The sequence below is a fragment of the Lissotriton vulgaris genome, chromosome 1_1 (genome assembly GCF_964263255.1).
Source record: "Lissotriton vulgaris chromosome 1_1, aLisVul1.2, whole genome shotgun sequence".
NCBI lineage: Eukaryota > Metazoa > Chordata > Amphibia > Caudata > Salamandridae > Lissotriton > Lissotriton vulgaris.
Genome location: NC_141685.1, coordinates 154,867,995 through 154,889,586, shown reverse-complemented (window position 1 = coordinate 154,889,586; position 21,592 = coordinate 154,867,995). Strand labels below are relative to the sequence as shown.

At 44.4% G+C, this 21,592-nt stretch overlaps 1 protein-coding gene across 1 annotated transcript; it reads right to left on the bottom strand.

The window, feature by feature from the left end:
* Positions 1-15,753: 15,753 nt before the first annotated feature.
* LOC147737914 (uncharacterized) lies at positions 15,754-17,546 on the bottom strand. The gene is made up of 3 exons (XM_086924995.1): positions 16,587-17,546; positions 15,969-16,417; positions 15,754-15,886 (listed from the first exon to the last, which is right to left on the bottom strand). Exons 1-3 carry the CDS (start codon positions 17,505-17,507, stop codon positions 15,754-15,756), a joined length of 1,503 nt encoding a protein of 500 aa, XP_086781121.1. The 5' UTR covers positions 17,508-17,546.
* Between the last annotated feature and the right edge of the window lie 4,046 nt (positions 17,547-21,592).

The window sequence follows — 21,592 nt, the reverse complement described above, 5'->3', positions numbered from 1 at the left end:
TAGTCCTGATGATGATCCCGATAAGTAATGAGCATGGGATAGAAACGTCGACATTTCTAAATAGTGCCACAAATGTCCACTGTGTCTAACTATTGTGGTTTCTATTTTGGCTAAAGTTGCTGAAAAGTATCTCTAAATGCACGGTGCCACAGCTCAAAGTCTTTGCCTGTAATTTTTGTATTTTTGGTTTTGTTTAAATTGTCTGTATTGGTATTCCATTCCCCCGCACCTCCCCCTCGTTGCAGGGTACAGGCTTGTGCCTCACTATAAATGTTTGTTTTGAATATCCTTGACTTTATTTCCAACATTGTATGGATAAAACTCCTTGTCCGGCTGGACATCGGGTGTATATAGTAACCTATCACGGTCTATATTCCATTATTTTTTTAATTTACTGGTTGCTTAGGACCATTGTTCTCTGAAATATAAGAGTCCAGTCCCGGGGCATACAAAATGGCCGCCACGCGGCGCCAATCGTAACACTACCGTTGTCCGCAGAGTTAGAAGACCACAGTGCCCCTCAATGTTTTGGCAGTATGTCAACCACAGCCCACTCAGCGTCCAAGTGGCCACATCCAGTCTGTCCACACATAGACATTGCTATTTCATGCCGAGACGGATACACAATATGGCCGGTGCCCGCACTTTATATCCCGACCACTTTGAGATGCGCAGGGGGCCGCCGTAGAGCCAGGGGGCATTCACTGCAGCCAACAGAGGTTTCAGCCCGGCAGGAGGGACACGGAAGGTCACGCACGGGGAGCGACAGTACATCCTACATGGCCCAGAGATCCGAACATAGCAGTGTGCAGGAGGCCGCTATGTTCACACGGCTCCCACATCTCTGCCGCAACCATCTGTATCGCTCTCGGCACCGGCAGGTGTCCACAGTCGTTGTCGCATCACACATCAGAGATAGGCACTATTGCAGCTGGACCCACGCTCCAGTGTTTCCGCCCCTCAGTACCGCTCACCACGCTCTCTGGCTGCCTGGTAGTGCAGCGGCCACCTTCTTGTTGAGCTCCGTTCGTTGCACCCAAAGAGCTCGGAAACTGATTCTTCCTCAAATCTGCCCACAATCAGGTCGCAGAAGCGTTCCGCTGCAGCCCGGCATATTCCGATTGAGTTTGCTGTCAAGCTGCAGATAAATATCATCTGTTTCAAGGGTGATACTTGCGGGACAGAGGTCTGTCCGGCGGAGCTGTCTCAACAGGCAGCCATCCCACAGTGCACCCTCTAGCGCCCCCTCCGAACTCTGCAATAACTTAAAATATGTCCTAGTGGTGGTATGTGCCTTCAGTAAATGGATAGAGGCATACCCTACATAGGAAAATACAGCTCTCACTACAGCTAAGGTGCTTCTAAGGGGTTTTTTCCCAAGATATGGTGTTTGTACATTTTTGTAGAGTGATAACGCACATTATTTTATTGGGCAAGTTGTTGAGCATGCCCTAAAAGGATTAGGGATCAAGCAGAAATTCTATGCAGTCTTCCACCCACAATCAGAAGGATTAGTGGAGAGGTACAACGCTACTCTGAAGCTGAAGTTAGCGAAAATTCTGGCTTCCACGTCCCTGAAGTGGCCAGATGCATTACCTCTGGCATTGTTGTCCATAAGATTGGTGCTACACTCATGATCCGGGCTCACACCTTACAAGGTGGGATTTGGAAGACCGATGAATATTTGGGGAGTTCCTAAGCCACGCCCCATACATGATGTACCTTGTGTTCTGATGAATGATTATTTGGCACAGTTAACCAACAGTTTACTCTCTATTCATCAACAGGTCGAGAAGCTCTTCCTGACAGATCTACAGGTGAGGCTCACGATCTCTGGTCTTTGAGAGGTCGAACAACTTGGAGCTGAGGTGGCGAGGACTGGAACAAGTGCTATTGGCTACGAGGACAGCAGTTCAAGGGACGTACCGGAAGAATTGGGTTCACAGCACTCACTGCAAACGTGTGTCACCTACCTTTGTGGAATCTGCTGTGCTGACCGACCATCCAGAGATCCTGGATACGGAGAAAAACCAAGCCATCCCACCTGACGAATCTGAGGAACCACACGTTTTCTGGAGCATTGTGATACCATCTGAGACCAAGGAAAAAATATGCCTTGTGAAAAAGACTGGTTGAGCTACCGCCCTGGGTTAGTGAAACGGAACGCCGATATGGCAAGGTGGGGATCAGCCCTGCGTAGTGTAGTGACACCGGTCTTGACCCTCGGTGAAGAAATCAGTGGCTGCCCAGGGATAAGAGCTCCAACGATTGTTTCAACAAGTTTTGCAGAAAGATCGATTATTGCTGGTGCTAGAATGAATAACAAAAGAATCATTTGTGCTGTAGCGTTTGTTGTTACTATGGTGGCTATAGCAGTAATAGCTTGGTTCATGGAGAAGGTGGCCCCTGTTCGACAGCTTTTTGTTGCCACTACTCCAGTGCCAGTGGAACATCATTACTTCACGCTTCCGTATCATGAGCAGAAGCATCGACAATCTTACTTGAACAACACTTTTATTCAAATATTGCATCATACTCATAATGCCACGGATAGTACCAACTGTTGGGTTGTGTGGGAGGATACTTGCTCACCAGGAAAAGGGAGGAACACCTGTCATTCCTCTTCCATTCTCACACAATGGTTCTTGTCAAGCTTGGTTTGTGCTTTTGTTTGACTCTGGAAAGCCTTCAGTAGGTGGGATTAACTTTCACCTCAATAAAGTATGCTATCAACACAAATATGGTTATCTTCAAGCTAAAGGGACTAAATGGGAATGGGAAGAGTATCAACCTGACAATATTTCGACACCATATGTCTTTACAAATATTAGAAATATTAAAAACAATGGACCTTTCGTAATTTCTGTGACAAGAGCTAAAGCAGATTTATGAATTAGGGGTATTGGGAGAATTCCAGTCGGGAGAAGTGAATGTACTGTAGTTCTGACCATTGAAGGTGCTAATAACAGCAGCTTTACATCTTCACATAATACTTATTATGTGTGCGAAAATAAGGGATACTATCAACTACATGTTGGGTGGTCAGGGATCTGCTATGTGTCCTTTTTGTTGCCCCCAGTGTTTTTGGCACCTGCATCGTATCACAAGGACTATAGACTGTACAATGACATTTCCTAGAACAGAAATAAGAGAACAATAAGTATGGATGAAGTGGACCAGACCGATACCACTTTGCAACAGTATCTGGATTTCAACGTAGGGTTGTTTTTCTCTGTGGGCGCTGCATTAAACAGCAGAAAGATAAGGCGATTGACTAGAGTTATGGAAGCTGTTAACAATCAGACAGCTATGACACTTGCGAACATTACAGAGGAGATACAAGTTGCAAGGATCGTGGTTCTCCAGAACCGAATGGTTCTAGATGTGGTACTGGCTGATCGAGGTGGTGCATGTCACATCATTGGGTGTAGTTTCTGTGTCTTCATCCCGGACCACTCACCTTCAGTATATGATGCAATCTCTAAACTGCATTAGATCGCTGCAGAGATCCTCCCAGAGACATTTTCAAAGTGGATATGGACACTCTTTATCACTTGGGGCTGGAAGCTACTGACTAGCTTATGCATACTACTGGTGATACTATTCACATGCTGTATATGTATACATTGTGGTCCTATACTTTGCTCTATTTGCATCACTGCTTGTACACCTGTTAAGAAAAATGTTGCTGAAATAAAAGCCCAATAAATGCTGCATAAGGAGATCAATGAAATAATGCTAATAGATGTACAGGATGCATATCTAGACTACCCCAGATAAATAATTGTCTTCAGCTAATTCTAAAAGGGTCGTCTGTTGTAATTTGGCAGCGATGGGGCTAGTATTAGCAGAAGCCATCCTGTATTTAGAAGGTATCTTGTCCATTTTGTGGAATCCATTTTGTATTTCTGGCAGCCATCTTCAAGTCAAGTCAAATGATCTTTATTCGGAATTAATACATCCATAAAAGCACAAACAGGTTAAAGCACAATAAAATTGATTAAAAACATTCATTTTACTATTTACATTAAAATAGCCTTTTTCCAGTAAAGTTGGAGCGGCCATGTATAAAGCAGAGAAAGTGCAGATTACAGTGCTACAAAAATTCACAGTTTACAGATATTTTACTTGCAATTTATAGTTTTCACGATAGGAATCATTTGCATCGAACTAAACATCCAAATGTCTATGTGCAGATAAACCGTTCACTAATATACAGATAGCAAGAAGTATAGAAAGCGCAAAGTACTAATGTTCATCAAGCGTATTCCATACTCTTCCTTGATCGCACACTAGCTTTAAGGAAACAGCTTACACAAAATATCACCTCATCAGAGGACAACATTTGGAAAGTTCTTATTGCCTGTTTGAAATCCCTTAGGTCATATTTGCGGCAATACGGCATTAGGTATTGAAGAGTATACATTTTATAAAAACCGCAGAAAAAGTAATGTATCAAGCCTTGTTTACCTCCTTCAGAACAAGGACAAGCCAACTGTTCCACATTGTTATTATAACCTAGTGGGAAGCTTAATAAGTTTACAACACTTCCATCCCAAAATCGGAACAAGAGGCTCCTGTTCCATCTTCCCAATGTTATTAACAAATATCTCTGTGGTGAAATTAAAGTTTCATTTCCAGGTTCAACATGGGAAGTGTATTTAATAACAGAAATTTTAAGATATTCTGATCCTTTCCGTTCCTCACCATATAAGGCATACAATGCCCGTTTAACTATAGTCTTGTGTGCATGGACAATAGTGTTTGGAGAACTAAACAAAAGGCCCATGCCCACACTAGATAGGCTGTTCTCAACAGCTTTCAACCATGGTACAAGGTGTGATCTTTCACTTTGTAGGCAGTCAGATATTATGCTGCGGGTTAGATGAGCTGCTGGGTTTAGCTATAGTTTTAGCCAAAAAAGGGCGGGCCTTAATCGGATAAAATCCTCCACATATGGTAATTTTAGCTCGTTATGACAAATGAATGTAGGGGCGCGGGGGGTACCCCCCAGGACCTTCCTGCAAAATCTGTTTTCCTCTATCTGGATGGGCGTACTATTACAATAGCCCCAGACTTCGGCTGCGTAAGTTCCCGTAGGTTGACATTGGGTACGGTAGATGTTTAACAAAGAACTAACAACATCAGCCTTTTTGGGTTGCCGAAGTGATAGGATTGAGTTGATAGATTTGCCCATTTTATTTCTTCCGTGAACAACATGTGGCTGCCATGAGCCTGTATTAGAAAATAGCAGTCCTAAATAGGGAAAAGTGCTTGTGCATTTTAGGATGTTTTCACCTGACTTAATTGAGGTGATGTTATATTTTTTGGGTCCACAATTCATAATGAATGATTTTTTAAAGTTAGTATTGAGGCCCAAATCTGACATAAAATCGACAAACCCGGAAATTAAAATACGCAGTGCATTGGGAGTACGCCCTATTAGCACTGCGTCGTCCGCATATAGCAGAGCAGTGATGGGGTTGTCATTTATGATTGGAACATCCTTAGTAATCTTACTCAGGCTGCTACTCAACCCATTGATGTATAAGATAAAAAGCATTGGGGCGAGTACGCAGCCCTGTCTAACACCCCTGCCAATTAAAATATCATCTGAGGCTTCACCCTCATTATTGATGCGTACTCTGGCCTTTAAGTCCCTATGTAAATAAGAGAGAAAATACACCAAAGAGTCATCCAAACCATAACTAAGCAAAAGTGACCACAGACTAGAACGATTAACGAAATCAAATGCTGAACTTAAATCCATGAATCCAAGGTACAACGGGGATTTTTTTACAATAGTGTACTTGGCCATTATCAGATTCAAATTCAGACATTGTTCGATAGTGCCCACATGGCTTCTAAAACCCAGTTGACAACAGTGTAGGACATCGTTGTCCTCTGCCCAACTCCTAATCCTATTAAAAATTGCCCTCCCGAGAACCTTTAATGTATTGTCAATCAGTGATATCGGGCGGTAACAGGCAGGGTCCAGTCTGTCACCCTTTTTGAATATAGGTACGATAACACTATTTGACCATGATTCGGGAATTAAGCTGTCGGATAAATTATTAAATAGGTTGCATAATAATGGGGCCCAGAAGTTAATTTCTGATTTAATTTGATCTATTGAAAGACCATCAGGTCCGGGGGCTTTATTACTCGCACTCTCTACTATGGCATCTTCGACCTCGGATAGTGCAATATTTAGGGGTCTCGGAGTCATAGCAGGAGAAACAGTGGCTGGGGGGGGTCCTGATACAGCATAAATTTTGGAAAAGTGCTCCACCCATGCCTCTCCAGTTATATTACAAGTGATTGGTTTAATATTAGAGCCAAAGGATCCCAGAGACTTAACCTCTCTCCAGAAACCAGTGGTGTCTTTCAGTGCTGCGGTACGGGTTAGGGATTCCCAATGGTCAATCACTAAGGCCTCAGATCGAATACGTAGCATGGTTTTGTACTTAGATCTCATTTCACTTACAAGTTGCGGGTCCCTAGGTTTGGTTTTTAGGGCCTCCCTCAGTTCTCTATTTGCCCTAGAACATGAAGAGTCGAACCAGCGGGGACCACAGTCTTTACCAGCCCGTGCAGGTTTCGAAGATTCTCTTTTAATAGCCAGACAGAGATTACTAAAGGAAGCAGCCACAACTTTGGCCGGTATATCATGGGACAAACAATTCTCGATTACTGTTGGGTGTTTGTTGATAACCTGTGCTAAGATATCTTTGTTATCAACCCCTTTCCATACCAGTCTTAGTCTATCAGTGGAAACTCCCAAATTTTGTACCCCCGTTTCAATACTCGTCATATCCTTTGTATTCCCCAGGTTTTTTACATACACTCTAATCGGATAGTGGTCACTATAGGCAGAACAAATAACTTCCGCTTTTAAGGTTATATCGCTCAGTGAGGGAGAAATAAACATATAGTCTATTGTAGAGGCGCACCCCTGTCCAATGTAAGTAGGTGTCAGCATGTTATTTTCTCCTGTTCCGGCGATTTCCATTGCATTAACTAAGTCTCTAGATGCTAAATAATCTCTCAGTTCCTCGCCATTTCTACATGGTGGATTATTACGGTACATAGGGCACTGAAATCCCCTCCAATGCAAATTCCGTCAAAGGTTCCATATTTCTGCCCCACTATAATTTCATCAATAAAGTTAAATAAAGTCAAAAAGTTATTATTAGGGTGGGTCACAAAATCATTATTATAAAAATTAATTAAACATAATTTCAACCTGTTGATGTATTTTACAGCCATAAAACATTTGCCCTGAGTCTGGATCAGTTTAGTTTGTACACCTGTTTTTATTTTTACCCAGATGGAGAGGCCCCCACTGGGGCGGCCCATAGATGAAGCAGAGGCCATTAGATTATGGCAGCTAAAATCCTCTAATGTGGATACGCTCGTGCACCAAGTCTCCTGTAACATCAGTATATCACAGTTTGTGTAAACCCAGTCTGACCACTCTTTAATTTTTAGTTTAGAACTGAGACCCGCTATGTTCCAACTCACAAGGGATAGTTCAGAGCCCTGTACAATAGTTCTTTGGTTGGAAAATTGTTGACTGTTTACAGTAAGCGGAAAGGGTGGTAAAGTGTCCAATGGTGATTCAAGATTGGGTACCAAAGGCGGATCGTCCATAGTCGTGATGTCCGAGTTGGTCACTGGTGGTCAGTCTAGCAAGTCCAGATCCGAAAGGGGTGCAAACCTATTATATATCTTGAGGGGGAAAGGAGCTGGTTGAAATTGCCTTTTTGGTGGTCTATAGAAAAAACTTAAAGGCAGTAAGGTTGCAACAGTAGAAATACCAGAACAGTTGTTGTTTCTGTTAAGCAAGAATCTTACTGTACCAGGATTTTTGAAGCTAAGCACTATACAGTCACCTTCTGTATCTTTAAATAACGACCCCACCCAAGACACCCTACGGGCTGATAGAATCTCTCTAGAGATATCATATCCAACCCCTTTGTGCTTGGTTAACCAATCGATGCATTTATTGTGCAGTTGGACCCAAGATTCCCCCTGACCCTCCCTCAGTTGTGGTACGCCTGCTAAAACCAGGACAAAGGGGCAAGCGTCAGGTGGTAGATGCAGGGCAGGCCCTTGATGTTTAAATGGCCTGTTCTGCCCAGAATGCCCTGCTCCCCAATTGTTGTTAGAGGTAGGCCCTACTGCTGTGGTTGGCTGGGTAGGGCCACTGTTCCGGTTGTTAAAGCTAGAATTAACAGTGGCGGGTGGAGGCGGATTTGTGGGTATGGGCGGTGGAGGGGGTTTAGATGGTGGGTTGGCTGATACCTTATTATTAGCGCCATTAGTGCGACTAGGTAGGGTAGTAAGTGGTACAGTAGGTTGTTTAGGTCCGGGAATACTATGACCCCCGGCTGGTTTAAGACAGACATCATTCTTTCCTTGCAATAAGGTGTTACTAACTGTCTCAAGTTCTTTCAACAAGCGATCTGCCCTGATCTGATCCAGGGTAACAGACCCCTTTCTTTTTGCCTCTTCGTTTTTTACCAGGTTTTCTAATCTGTCCAGTCTTTTAAAAACATTATTAAACTGTTTGATCATTTGCTTCTCTAAACGGCTAAAAATAGTGTCAACTATAGTCTCTATGAGGTTACTATTTTGTTTCGATAGGGCATTATTTTCTCCCATTAAGGTAGTCTGTGTCCATATCGTATTAGAATTTCCCATTTGGTTACTAATGGTTGCAGAAGGGATGCCATCCGTGTCCGCTGCAGCTTTATCATCTATATGAATAATTTCTACCCCAGATGGTTTTTGTTTATTCCACAGGCTCTGTGGCGTTGGTTGGCTCTTGTTAATTGACGGTTGTTTCCTTTTATTAGCGCTTGGTTTAGCTGTGCCTCTTTTGCGCTTTTCCCCGCCCAGTTTATTGTTAACTTCCAGTGTCCCATTAGCAGTAGCGTCAGCCTGTGAATTGATTGTTATAATGGGATCCGCCTCCGCCAACAGAGGCTCAGGAAGTATAGATGCTGATGCAGGTTTAGAAATTACAACTGTTGGTGATAGCGGAATTCTGGGGATTATTTGCGATGATGTAGACTGTGTGGTTATATTAGTGCAGCTCAAAGACATTCTTCTTTCCGTGTCAGCAATTTCGTTAGTAACCAGGTTAAGGGTGTTTTCAAGTAAAGTTTCAAACGTGGGAGGGGGAAATGGGAAATTGTCCTGGCCAACAGTTTTATCAATTGAATCCATGACTACAAAGTATTAACTCACTCACCGCAGTCACAGTGTTAGAGGGGTGGCCCGCCCGACCACTGTAGTCCACTGACGGCCACAGACGCCCGCGCGCGTCCCGCGGGACGGGAGGCGTGCCCTTCTCTTAAGGCGCCGCCTGGCGCTTTGCTGACGTTGCTCCCGCCGCGCCTGCCACGGTGTTGCTGGGAGTTGTAGTTCCAGCGGTCCCCGGTGCCGGTGGTGTTTGCCGTTAGCCTCACGGCAGGAGAAGCTACCAGGGTTCTGCTGGCGGTGTAAGAACTGCCGTTTCCCTCACGGCGCGTAGTACTTTCTCACAGGATGACCCCGGGAGCGCTCGGAGCGCTCGGCGCGCCCTTCTCTTAAGGCGCCGCCTGGTGCTTTGCTGACGTTGCTCCTGCCGCGCCTGCCGCGGTGCTGCTGGGAGTTGTAGGTCCAGCGGTCCCCGGTGCCGGTGGTGTTTGCCGTTAGCCTCACGGCAGGAGAAGCTACCAGGGTTCTGCTGGCGGTGTAAGAACTGCCGTTTCCCTCACGGCGCGTAGTACTTTCTCAAAGGATGCCCCCCTGCCATCTTGTTTGCCATGTGCTACCGTGTGCTCACCATGTGCTCTGTCCTACCTTGCTGTTGTCTGCCCTTGAAATCTGCCTAGAGACAGATTATATTAAGCCTCTTCTGCTTTGCACATGCTCAGTTGAGCTTGCAGCTGTCCTTGCAGCTGTCCCTAGTTTGTAAATGTCAGGATGTGTTCACCAGAATTAGCAACTGTTAGCTCCTCCCACTTGTTGACTGTGCATTTTCTGTATGACCTTATATGTACCTAAAACCTGCATTTTGTAATTGTACCGCCTTCTTTTGAGCCCCTGTGTGGGTATAAAAGGACCAAGCTCCTTCCATTCAGGGTGCTACTTCAAACAATAACGAAGGGTGTTGTGTGAATGTAGTTCCAACTCATGAGGTTTAATAAATCTTGTATTTTCTATTCCAGTTTCTGTGTTAACTTCTATTCTATGGTCTGAGGACTCTGTGCAGAGAAGGGCGAACCCCTAGCACTGGTAGGTCTTGCTGGGGCTCACTACTAAACCTTGCCTGCACCTTTGAGACAAAGGATTTTGTGTATAAAAGAAGGGGCTGTGACCTCATGAAAATGTTCTTGTCTTTGCTACTTGAATCTACCAGGGGCGTGCTGCTGGTGGGGCCCAGGAGGGCCCTGTGTGCTGGCCCCTGGACCCTGCCCTGCCCCTGGATGCCTGGAGGACTTCTTGGGGGCCCTTCTCACTTTTGGATCCTGACAGAGGGGGGCTTGCTGCTGGTGGGGCCCAGGAGGGACCGCCATGGGGGCTGTCTCCTTGCTGGAGTGCCCTGTGTGTGGGCCCCTAGGCCCTGCACTGCCCTCCCTGATGCCCAGGACTTCCTGGACCTTGTTCCCTTTGTTGTTGCTTCTGCCGGGGCTTGTTGCAGGCCTAGTACCCTGAGAGTGCTTTGCATTCTCGCTGCAGCGCTGACTGTGTGCCGCTATTGAAAAGGCACCCTGCCTGGGGATTCCCTCCTCCCAGTGAGCTTTGTGGGTGCCCTACCCCGCTTATTTTTGTATTGACTTGCAGGTGCCCACCATGCATCATATCCGCCTGCTTTTATATTTAATTTTGGGTGCCCACCCCGATTATAGCCGCTTCTTTATTTCAGCCCTAAAGCGGGTGCCCACCCTTCGTTTCACTGCCACGGCCTAAGCCGCGTTCTACACCTTCTGCCGAGCTGCTGGTGTTGTGTAGGCCCGACCCGGAAATCAGGCATCCTTGCCTGACTGGGGGCGGGCCCCGCAAGCGTCACTTCCGCTACTCTCCCCGGCCAGTGAGAAGCCATACCAAGCCTCACAGGTTCCACGCCAAGTCAAGGTCCTGAGATGGGGAACCGGGTGAACCAGGGCACTGACGTGGCGGGGGTTCCATGAGTTGGGAGAGCCCCGTGTGCCGCTGCGACGAAAGGAGGGAAGCCGAGACCGGAGCACACGAGGAGCCCAGTGAGTCTCCAGAGCCTGGTGAGTGAGGGCTTCCTTCTTTGTTGTAGAGGTCCCCATACCGAGGGGTCCGTGTTGCGCCAGCTTTTCTTTTCCGAGCCTAAATGGCTCCAACAGTTGCATATTGCCTCAAGAGCCCGAGTGGCTCCGCCAGTGGGCATGTCCTGTTTTAAAGCACCAGTGCGATCCACAGTATTTTGGGGGCAAGTTTTTTTTCCCTAGTGGCGCATAGTGATTTAAGGAGCCAGGGTGCTCCATGGGGCAGATTCATTCCAGAGCCTCCATGGCTCCAACGGGGCCCCAGTGGTTTGCAGAACCAGATGCCTCCCAGGGGTACATTATTTATTTACTGCGCCCGTGTGGCTCTAACGCCCCGCAGTATTTGTTCTAGAGACTAGAGGGCTCCAACGTTGGGCACAATTTGTTCTGAGGGCCAGTGAGAGCCTATGCCTTATTTTTGCATTCCCAGCTGCACAGCAAGTAGTGGGCAGCTACACCGTTCAGGTATTTCTTTCAGGGGACATGTTCTTTTGAACCTAGGAGTGAGATGCACTCCTTCGTCTTACCTTGGCCTACACCGCTGCGCAGCACTTAGTGCCAGCTGCATCGTTTAGGCCTCCCTATTATTGATCAAAGGCTATTTTTGATATAACCTTGTGTGGAGTTCCTTTTGTGGGGGGCTTGGGATGTTGTTGCTGGTGGGTGCATGCGCAAATGCTTTAAACATTGCCTCTGGGATAAGCCTTACTGCTCGTGCCATGCTACCAAGGGGCTGAGCAGGGTTATCTTTGGAGTGTAACTGCCTTGCCCTAATTAGAGTGGTGGTCTCTGCCTGGCTTTGGCGCACGCCTCTGCCAACCAGAGATCCCATTTCTAACAAGGAGGAACTCCTGGAGATGTCAAAAAGAAGGGAGGGGCAGTAACATTTTGCGTTATGTATGTACTATGTTTTGACCTAGTTACTACTTAAGGGTGAACTTCAGTGATCTGCTTACAGTGCGCAATATCCACAAACCTTATAAGCTGTGCACATCAGCGAAACTGCATGAAACTTTAGCAATTAAAATTTAGGCCAATATGTACAGTCCCAGAAACTTTATTTGCTGTGCGTATCAGCAGAACCATCATCCTGATTACTGATGGCACATATTTATACAGGGAGCAGTCACTTTAGTCTGGTGCTCAATTACATGTGTAGATGTGAGTCTGGTGGTGCCTGATAACAGAAAGGCACATATTTATTTACATACAATTTCGTATATGTATGATTTATTATTCCTATTACAGCCCCTTCTACCTTGAGAAGACCCATTCTAGACCAGTGTGTGGACAAAACACATGCCGACAAATCAAGGACAAAGGGATCGGGACATGGTCTAGGGACACTAACAACAAATCCTACATCAAACTTCACGTTTAACTGATGGAGAGCTAAGAGTGACCTGAAGCGTAATACTGAGAAAAAGTAACCTGGAGAATTGCTGCAAATTAAAATAACTAAAAAAAAACCTAATAAAGAACAACATAACCACAGCTGTGTGACCTGGAAGCCGATTATTTTTTCAATATAGCCATAGTTTGTGATTACCTTACAGTGCTAAAGAATGAGGGAAGGACTTGCACAGCAAGATAGTTCAAAAGTTAAATCAAAGTAATGGTCTGTGGCGTGCTCACAGGGGATTACGCTGTCTGTACCTCACAGCGAGAATGTAGAAACTAATGCAAAGCTCCCCCCGTTTGGAAGGAGGCACCCAGTCGCACAGCTCAAAAGTTAGACAATAATGTCTATAAACAATTCATCAAAGTTGATTCCACACAATGTTGAGGTTCTTTAAGTATTTAATGCTTGATCAAAAGTTCAATGTGGTTCCATAAAGCATAAACTTCATTCCAACAAAAACATCATCCAGTTATAAATCCTCCCCAATGCATTTCGGGCACATGACAAGCCCTTCCTCAGGGAACAACTCTACAAACAAAAAAGAAAATGCCAAAGTATCACTGGATATGACCCATATAATACAAAAATTGCATCAATCAAATCAAGTCATAGTGTCATTAACCACATGTGCAAAACTCAGAACAGAGGGGTGAGCATAGGTCTCTCGAATCTAGTTTCCTCAAAACAGATTATGCCAAACGTATGAAGAAAATTTGTGAACGTTGTAATTACACTCATGATATAAAAATGAAGTACCTGGCCAAAATGTGAAAGTAGTGCTCCTCAGCGAAAATGGTAAAGAAAACAACGTGACGAAAGTAACCAACCACCAAAGCGTGTGTAAAAGTGAACATAACCCAAGGTGTGACGCTCTCGCAAGCGTAGTACTCAAGGACAAATTACATCCGTGACTCTTAGGTCGCAATCTGTAAAACGTAAAGCAGTGATTAAAATGCGGTTTAAAGTAAATCCGGCATATGTGCCGCGAAGGTAACACCGTCCCCAATGTGGAGTACTTACAGTGTCAAAAGGTTGTTCTGCAACAGCGTCTACTCAGTCTCGGGAACCCCACGGAAGTTCAAACTCAGAGGAAATTAATACCGGCTTCCCACGTGTGCATGCAGATAGAAAGCGGACTAGTAAGAAAAAAATGACGCCATGTTGAATAAGGGAAGTGCTCTCATTATCATCCGTGCTGGAAGAGATGGGAGCCTGGGGTGTCTGGTCACAGAAGCTCATTTACATACAAAGGGGGTGACAGCCTATTCACAACGCACAGCACAACTTGTTTACGTAAAGAGCTAGTACACAGAACACAGTAAAGTCTTGTGTCTCTTTATTTCATTTTCTTTATTATATCCTGCACCTCGCTCTCTTCTTCTCTTTCTCTCATTTCAATTCATCATAAATTACTCAAATTCACTATTGCTTTATCAGCACGGCACAAGTCAGGGGGTAGCCAGAGTTTGAAGATGTCCCCCTACTATTATCTAGAAACAGGACTCAGTTCCACTTGGCTCCTTAGCCTGCGACTGATAATTGTTACTTTGTGCCCCAGCACTGCAGACACAGGCCTCTGAGTGTTTGTTTGTGTGAGTGGCGCAAGAGAGGAACAGAGAACTTGACAAAATTAGCCCTTCTATTGCTTAATACATTGTAAATGTGAAACACTTTGGGGCTTAGGGGCTGGATAAAGATTAACATCAGGAAACAAACGCAAATTAAAAGCACATTTTATTTATTCGCTGAAAACTCTTTAAAAATTTAATTTCCAAGTTCCACATATCTGTTTAAAAATATTTACACTTTGAGTAATTTCCAAGTTTAGTTACAAACTAATAGCTGGAAAAACACATGATGTATAAAAACTAAAACCAAAAACATATTTTTACGTTATTTTATGTTTCTTGTTTTTTGTTTTTAAAACAGGCCGTCAACCTTTCACATGAAAATTATTATAAGGGCCTGACATCACTTCTTGTGATGTCACTACATGTGATGTCACTGTGATTTGCATATGATAATGGGCTCCTTCACTATTTTCCTTACTTGTGCCCTGTTTATTTGAATTACATGGGTGTATAGGTATTAAAATAAACATATAAATTCACAGGTGTTCAGCCCGTTTCTCTGGTGATGTCACACATTGACATGTATTTGGCTGCTTCTTCTATTTTTAGGTGAGTACAAATAAAGTGTTGTTCCCCGTCCTTCCATTTCTCTCTTTTTCTCCCCCTTTGTCTCTCTCGCTCTCTTTATCTCTCCCCCTCTCTATCTCCCACACACTCCTGTTAGCATTAGCTTCATGAATCTCAGCGCCACTTCTGGCATTCATACGACAAATCCTTCAAAACATTTGAGGACAAGGGATAATCAGTGTGGAAGACGAGTTGCTGGGAGTGCAACTGATTGTCCTGGCACATATATGCTTTTGATGTGGGATTTCGCTATTTCATAACATTCTTCAAACAGAGTCTGCTGCTTACAGTGGCTCAATTCTGGTAAAAAGTAGAGTTTGGCAAGTCACAAAATGACTAGGAAGAGCCAAGTTGGAGAGGAGCCACGGGATATAAAAATAGGTTATTTCTTGAACACCTGTGTTTCACTTTAGTTCATTACATATACTGCAGTGGCATTTGTTATTAGTAATGCATACATTTTACCAATGAAGCTTCATATCTCCAGAGCCCTGACAACATGTCCACTCTGGGTGTGTCGGGTTTATAGGTTTTATCACTATTTCGACAACTTAGCTGAAAATACCATCGTTAGTCCCAGTATTGTTTCAGTGTTGCTTTTACAGGAAGTGTGATCAGGTGCAAGATAATTTTTTTCTTTGTATCTCTTCTTCATCAAATAAAAATGAAGAATGTTTCTTTTAATCCACATTGTGTCACTTCCCACTGTGTATCCTGGTGCATCATGTTGCCTTGCTTTGTGTACGGAGGTGAACAATCTCTGGTAACAAACACTTTTATAACTCTGCAAATACTGATATCTGTTTTTCTTCTTTACTGCTAGTCGGGTCTTCTATCAAAAGCCCTTCACACTTTCAGTACCCTTCTATGTTTTCTCCCTGTGTGTTCGCTGATGACTTTGTAGCTCTGATAATCGACTAAAATTCTTCCCACATTCATTGCACTTGAATGGTTTTTCTCCTGTGTGAGTTCGCTGGTAATACCTTAATGCTGAAGATCTGCAAAAGCTACTGTCACATTCACTACAATGATAGGGTTTCCCCCGTGTGTGTTCGCAGATGACTTCTTAGGTGTGATAACCGACTGTAGCTCTTCACACATTCACTGCACTTGAATGGCTTTTCTCCTGTGTGCGTTTGATTATGTCTTTGTAGGGTTGATAACTGACTAAAGCTCTTTACACATTCACTGCACTTGAATGGTTTTTCCCCTGTGTGTGTTCGATTATGTGTTTGAAGGTGTGATAACCGACTAAAGCACTTTGCACATTCACTGCACTTGAATGGTTTTTCCCCTGTGTGTGTTCGATTATGTGTTTGAAGGTGTGATAATCGACTAAAGCACTTTGCACATTCACTGCACTTGAATGGTTTTTCCCCTGTGTGTATTCGCTGATGACTTTGTAGGTATGATAAATGATTAAAGGTCTTCACACATTCACTGCACTTGAATGGTTTTTCCCCCGTGTGTGTTCGCTGATGATTTTGTAGGCTTGATAAATGACTAAAGCACTTTGCACATTCAGTGCACTTGAATGTTTTTTCCCCTGTGTGTGTTCGATTATGTGTTTGAAGGTGTGATAACCGACTAAAGCACTTTGCACATTCACAGCACTTGAATGGTTTTTCCCCTGTGTGTATTCGGTGATGTGTTTGGAGGTTTATTAAACGACTAAAGCACTTTGCACATTCACTGCACTGGTATGGTTTTTTCCCCTGAGTGTGTTCGCTGATGACTTTGTAGGTCTGAAAACTGACTAAAGCTTTTCACACATTCACTGCACTTGAATGGCTTTTCCCTTGTGTGTGTTCGCTGATGTCTTTGTAGGTCTGATAACTGACTAAAGCTCTTCCCACATTCATTGCACTTGAATGGTTTTTCTCCTGTGTGAGTTCGCTGATGATTCCTCAATGCTGAAGAGAAGCGATAACTCCTGTCACATTCACTACAATGATAGGGTTTTTCCCCCAAGTGTGTTCGCTGATGACTTTGTAGGTCTGATAACCGACTACAGCTCTTCACACATTCACTGCACTTGAATGGCGTTTCCCCTGAGTGTGTTCGCTGATGTCTTTGTAGGTCTGATAACTGACTAAAGCTCTTCCCACATTCATTGCATATGAATGGTTTTTCTCCTGTGTGAGTTCGCTGATGATACCTTAATGCTGAAGAGCCGTGAAAACGTCTGTCACATTCACTACAATGATAGGGTTTTTCCCCCGGGTGTGTTCCCTGATGACTTTGTAGGTTTGATAAATGATTAAAGGTCTTCACACATTCACTGCACTGGTATGGTTTTTCCCCTGAGTGTGTTCGCTGATGTCTTTGTAGGAGATCTAATCGACTAAAGCTTTTCACACATTCACTGCATTTAAATGGCTTTTCCCCTGTATGTGTTCGCTGATGATTTTGTAGGTTTGATAACCTACTAAATGTCTTGACACATTCACTGCACTTGAATGGTTTTTGTCCTGTGTATGTTTGCTTATGAAGCTTGAGTAGTGATGACAAACTAAAGCTTTTGCTGCATGCGTATGATTCTTCTTTCTTGGTTAGTGTCTGTGGGTCGGGTATATATTTGTCTGTATCCCATAACTGTATTTCCTGATGGACCAACATGGCTGATAAAGCACTTGTGTTTTTCTCACACACTTTATATGTGTGCAGTATTTAGCACGTTTGATTTCTGTTTTAACAATAAAAGGCTATAGCCACCAAATATTTGTTAAACTCCTAATACATATTAGGTGTCTTTGTAGGTGATTGTGCCTTTAGATTGGAATATGGCTATGCACGCTTGCGGATAAAGATGTATCTTCCTTCTGCCGGTGCAAATTGGGACAGTCTTTTGTATTGTAGTAGAACTCCTCTTTCCTTTACCCGTCAGTTGTCTGGCTCCACTCTGTAGTGCTTTTCTCTGGTTACTGTGGTTTGGCCACAAAGAGTTAACAATTCACATAGAGGACTGAAGGATGGCTTGTCATCATTTTAGAAAACAGAGCACTGCGGTAATCACATCATACCAATCCCATGATCAAAGCTGGTGTTGGACACTTGTTTATGTAGGAGGTGATTTGTTATTGTTATTGCCCTAATTTTCCTAAGGTCATTTCTTCATCTTGTGGCGTTAAGGTGCACAGCTCACATTCTCACAATCACTAAACTGCCCTTGATGCTTCATCCGGGATCTGTCAGTTTGTGTGCAGGTTCCTCTGTCGCCGACTGCGCTGATGTTTTCCTGAATACTGTAGCTCATTATTTCTGCTATTATTGACGATTTACAGCATTCGCTTCATTCTTGATGGTCATTTCATACATTCAAGGCTTGTTTTCTGCTGGATGTAAACATATTTAACATTACTAAATTGAAACATAATGGAATGATAATTCACAATGTTTAACTGGTAGTAAAAGACATTTCGGGGGAGATTTACCAAATCTCCACGCAATGCAGTGCAGCCCACCCCCCCGCACGAGGCTGCGCTTCATTGCGCTACTGGTTTGGCGCAGGAGAGCACCATATTTTCAAAGATATGGCTCTCTCCTTCCCTTTCCCTTGCGCCAGGACTGATTACAGCAGCCCTGCGCCATGCACACACCTTAGCACCCGAGAGCTAGCGTGTGTGAGTCCAGCATAGGTTTTGGACAGGAAGGACACCCTTCCTGTACAAAATACTATGCCTAGACATGATGGAAAGCTTTTCCCACTTTGTATACGTGTTGCACAGTGCAGCACGCATGCAAAGTCAGAAAAGGAAGGAGAAATGAAAACATTTCTCCTTCCTTGCGCCTAGTTTAAAAGGGTACAGTTTTCTCACGCTAAACCCAATCTACTGTATTTGGTAAATTGGGTTTAGCGGGAAAAACCTTGGGTGGTTGCACGGGAACTCCCATGCACCACCCTTGGCAGGCCCCCATGGCACAAAGTAATGCGACACAGTGCTATGAGTGGCTTCACATTAATTTTACGTTATTTGCTTGAAAGTAAATTAGGAAAAAAGTATTTTGCGCTGTTTTGTGCCACTTTTGTGATGCAAACACGGCGCAAAATGTTAGTAACTCTCCCCCTTCTTCTTTATCGCCTTTGAAACTTAGCAAGGAATATTTCATCATACACAGATATTTAACTAAAAGTTCTGTTTATCAGGTGACATCTTATTAATGTCTGAAAAGGAGGCGATTTACCAGTGTTTTCAGAGTATCTTAGCAAAGTATGGGAGCTCACGGAGCACCCAAGTGCTAGAGGCATAGCTTAAGATAGACGCATATGCTCAAGATTTCATTTAAAGAACAATACATTTAAGAAAAATAAATGGATGAGGCTGGGTTGCAAAATGTTCCGTAACTCTTTACAAAGTATACAACAAAAGTAACTCCATTCACACACTTCTTCTCGTTCCTTTCCTATTCACTTAAGATCATCTCATAAACCAACTCCTGTCTTTACTCGCTGTTCATAAGTCACCTTTGACACTTTCAACAGCTCCCTTGGTTCAAGCATTTCTGGTTTCTTCTAACCCGGAAGATTGGAACATTATTGTGAGTTGAGGGGGTTTACTATCGCCATAACATCTGTCCATCTCCATGAAAATGGTGAAGCTTACAGCACCCGGTTCTGGCCCTGAATGGCAACTTTATTAAGCAAGTCTTTAGTTCTTTCTAAAGTAGATAAAGTTCTGTAAGATGCAGCTCCTTCCGGGGCTTTTGTGTAAAACAGCGTGAGGGGTTCACTGTAAGGCCCGTCCTTTACATTATACACGCAGATATGGCAAACAAACGTTGATTCATATAATTTAATATTCAACAATATCAGTCATTTAGTACTTATAGAGATTCAATCACAACCAATAATTTACCTGACATATCCCTGCAGCAGATCTGTGCATATTAATCTTAATTCCCCCTTTTTCACCATTACATGGCATCTGACATGATGTTGTCTGTTTGGGGCCCTGGATGCCACTTTGTGACTGGATGGGCATTTGGCAGAGCGGGAGGAGGTGACAGTTATCCACGGGTGATGCAGCATTTCTACCTTTCCATATTTCTCATGTTCAAGTTTACCTAATTTCCTGTCCTTTGGCCCCCCTACTGCCCTCTGGCTGCGCACTCACTCTGTGGGGTTCATCAGAAGTCAGATAATGACCTGATAGTCACAAGGCCATGGAACTCACTTCTTCTACAACACTTATTGCAGACATAGGGCCTAGTTAGGAGTTTGTCCAATGGATTATTGCCTCAAAACTAGGGGTGGGTGACGAATTCCGCTCTGCCGGCAGACCTCGCAAAGTTTTGCCCACTCCGTTCCAAAAAACTCCATGAAGTGATGCAGAACAGAGTTTTTTTTCTCAAGCGGTTCGCCAACGGTAATGTGACGAGTGCTTGTGAGAAAATATAACGTGCTAGACCTCCTCCTGGTGAGATTTCCCATTGCGGGAGGTCGTGGCAGGTCGCGACCACTCGAGTGTAGAAATCTGCCATTCTCGTTGATGAAGTTGCCACTCGATTAGAATGTCAATTCGAGCGGCAGAAAGCAGCAGCACTAGCGGAAGTCCCCAGAGTGCAGCAGGTTTCCCTGCCACTTCGTGGAGTTCACCGGAGTAAAACTGTGTGAACTACACCAAGGCCTAATCAAAACGTGACAGATATCCGGTCTGCCTTATTATAATTGCCACAGGATGTAATGCATTTTGAATTGGGCGTGCAGGATACCTGTCACATTTGTGATGGAATAAACCATCCGCTGAAATCTAAATAAGGCCTTTGGCGTACATTGTTTCCAGTGTGGCTAGCTGGGCTTGAAGGATCTTGTAGTTTGTGGTCTCTCACTGCTTTGAGGTCACAGCCAGGCAGGACCTCTGTCAGCAGCGCCATGTGCAGATCTTCCCTTCAGGCTGCGGCTTCTGTCAGATGTGCCTTGTGCAGATCTTCCTTCCAGGCAGGACTCCTGTCAGTTGTACCATGTGCAGATCTTCCTTCCTGGCAGGCCTTCTCGCAGCTTTGCCCTGTGCAGACCTTTCTTCTAGACAGGGTTTTTGTCAGCTGTGTCTCGTGCAGATCTTCCTTCCAGGGAGGACTACTGTCAGCCGTGCCTTGTGCAGATCTTCCTTCCAGGCAGGGCTTCTGTTGCTTGCACCTTGTGTAGATCTTCCATCCAGGCAGGGCTTTTGTCAGCTGTTCATTGTGTAGATCTTCCTTCCAGGCATGACGTGTGTCGCTTGCAGCTTGTGCAGATCTTCATTCCAAGCAGGGGCTTCTGTCAGCTGTGCATTGTGCATATCTTCGTTCCAGGTAGGGCTTCTGACTGCTGTGACCTGTGCAGAGCTTCCTCCAAGGCTGGACTTCTGTCAGCAGCATCTTGTGCAGATCTTCATTCCAGACAGGAATTCTGCATTCTGTCAGTCATGCCTTGTGCAGATCTTCCTTCCGGGAGGAGGGGTCTAATGTTAGTTGTGCTTTGTGCAGGTCTTCCTAACTAGGCAGAACTTCTGTCAGCTGCGCCCTGTGCAGATCTTCCTTCCAGGCATGGCTTGTGTCGCTTGCACCTTCTGTAGATCTTCCATCCAGTCGGGACTTCTGTCAGCTGTGCCCTGTGCAGATCTTCCTTCCAGGTAGGGCTTCTGTCAGCTGCGACCTGTGCAGATCCTCCTCCCAGGCTGGACTTCTGCAGATCTTCCTTCCAGGGGAGGGGGGGTTTATGTCAG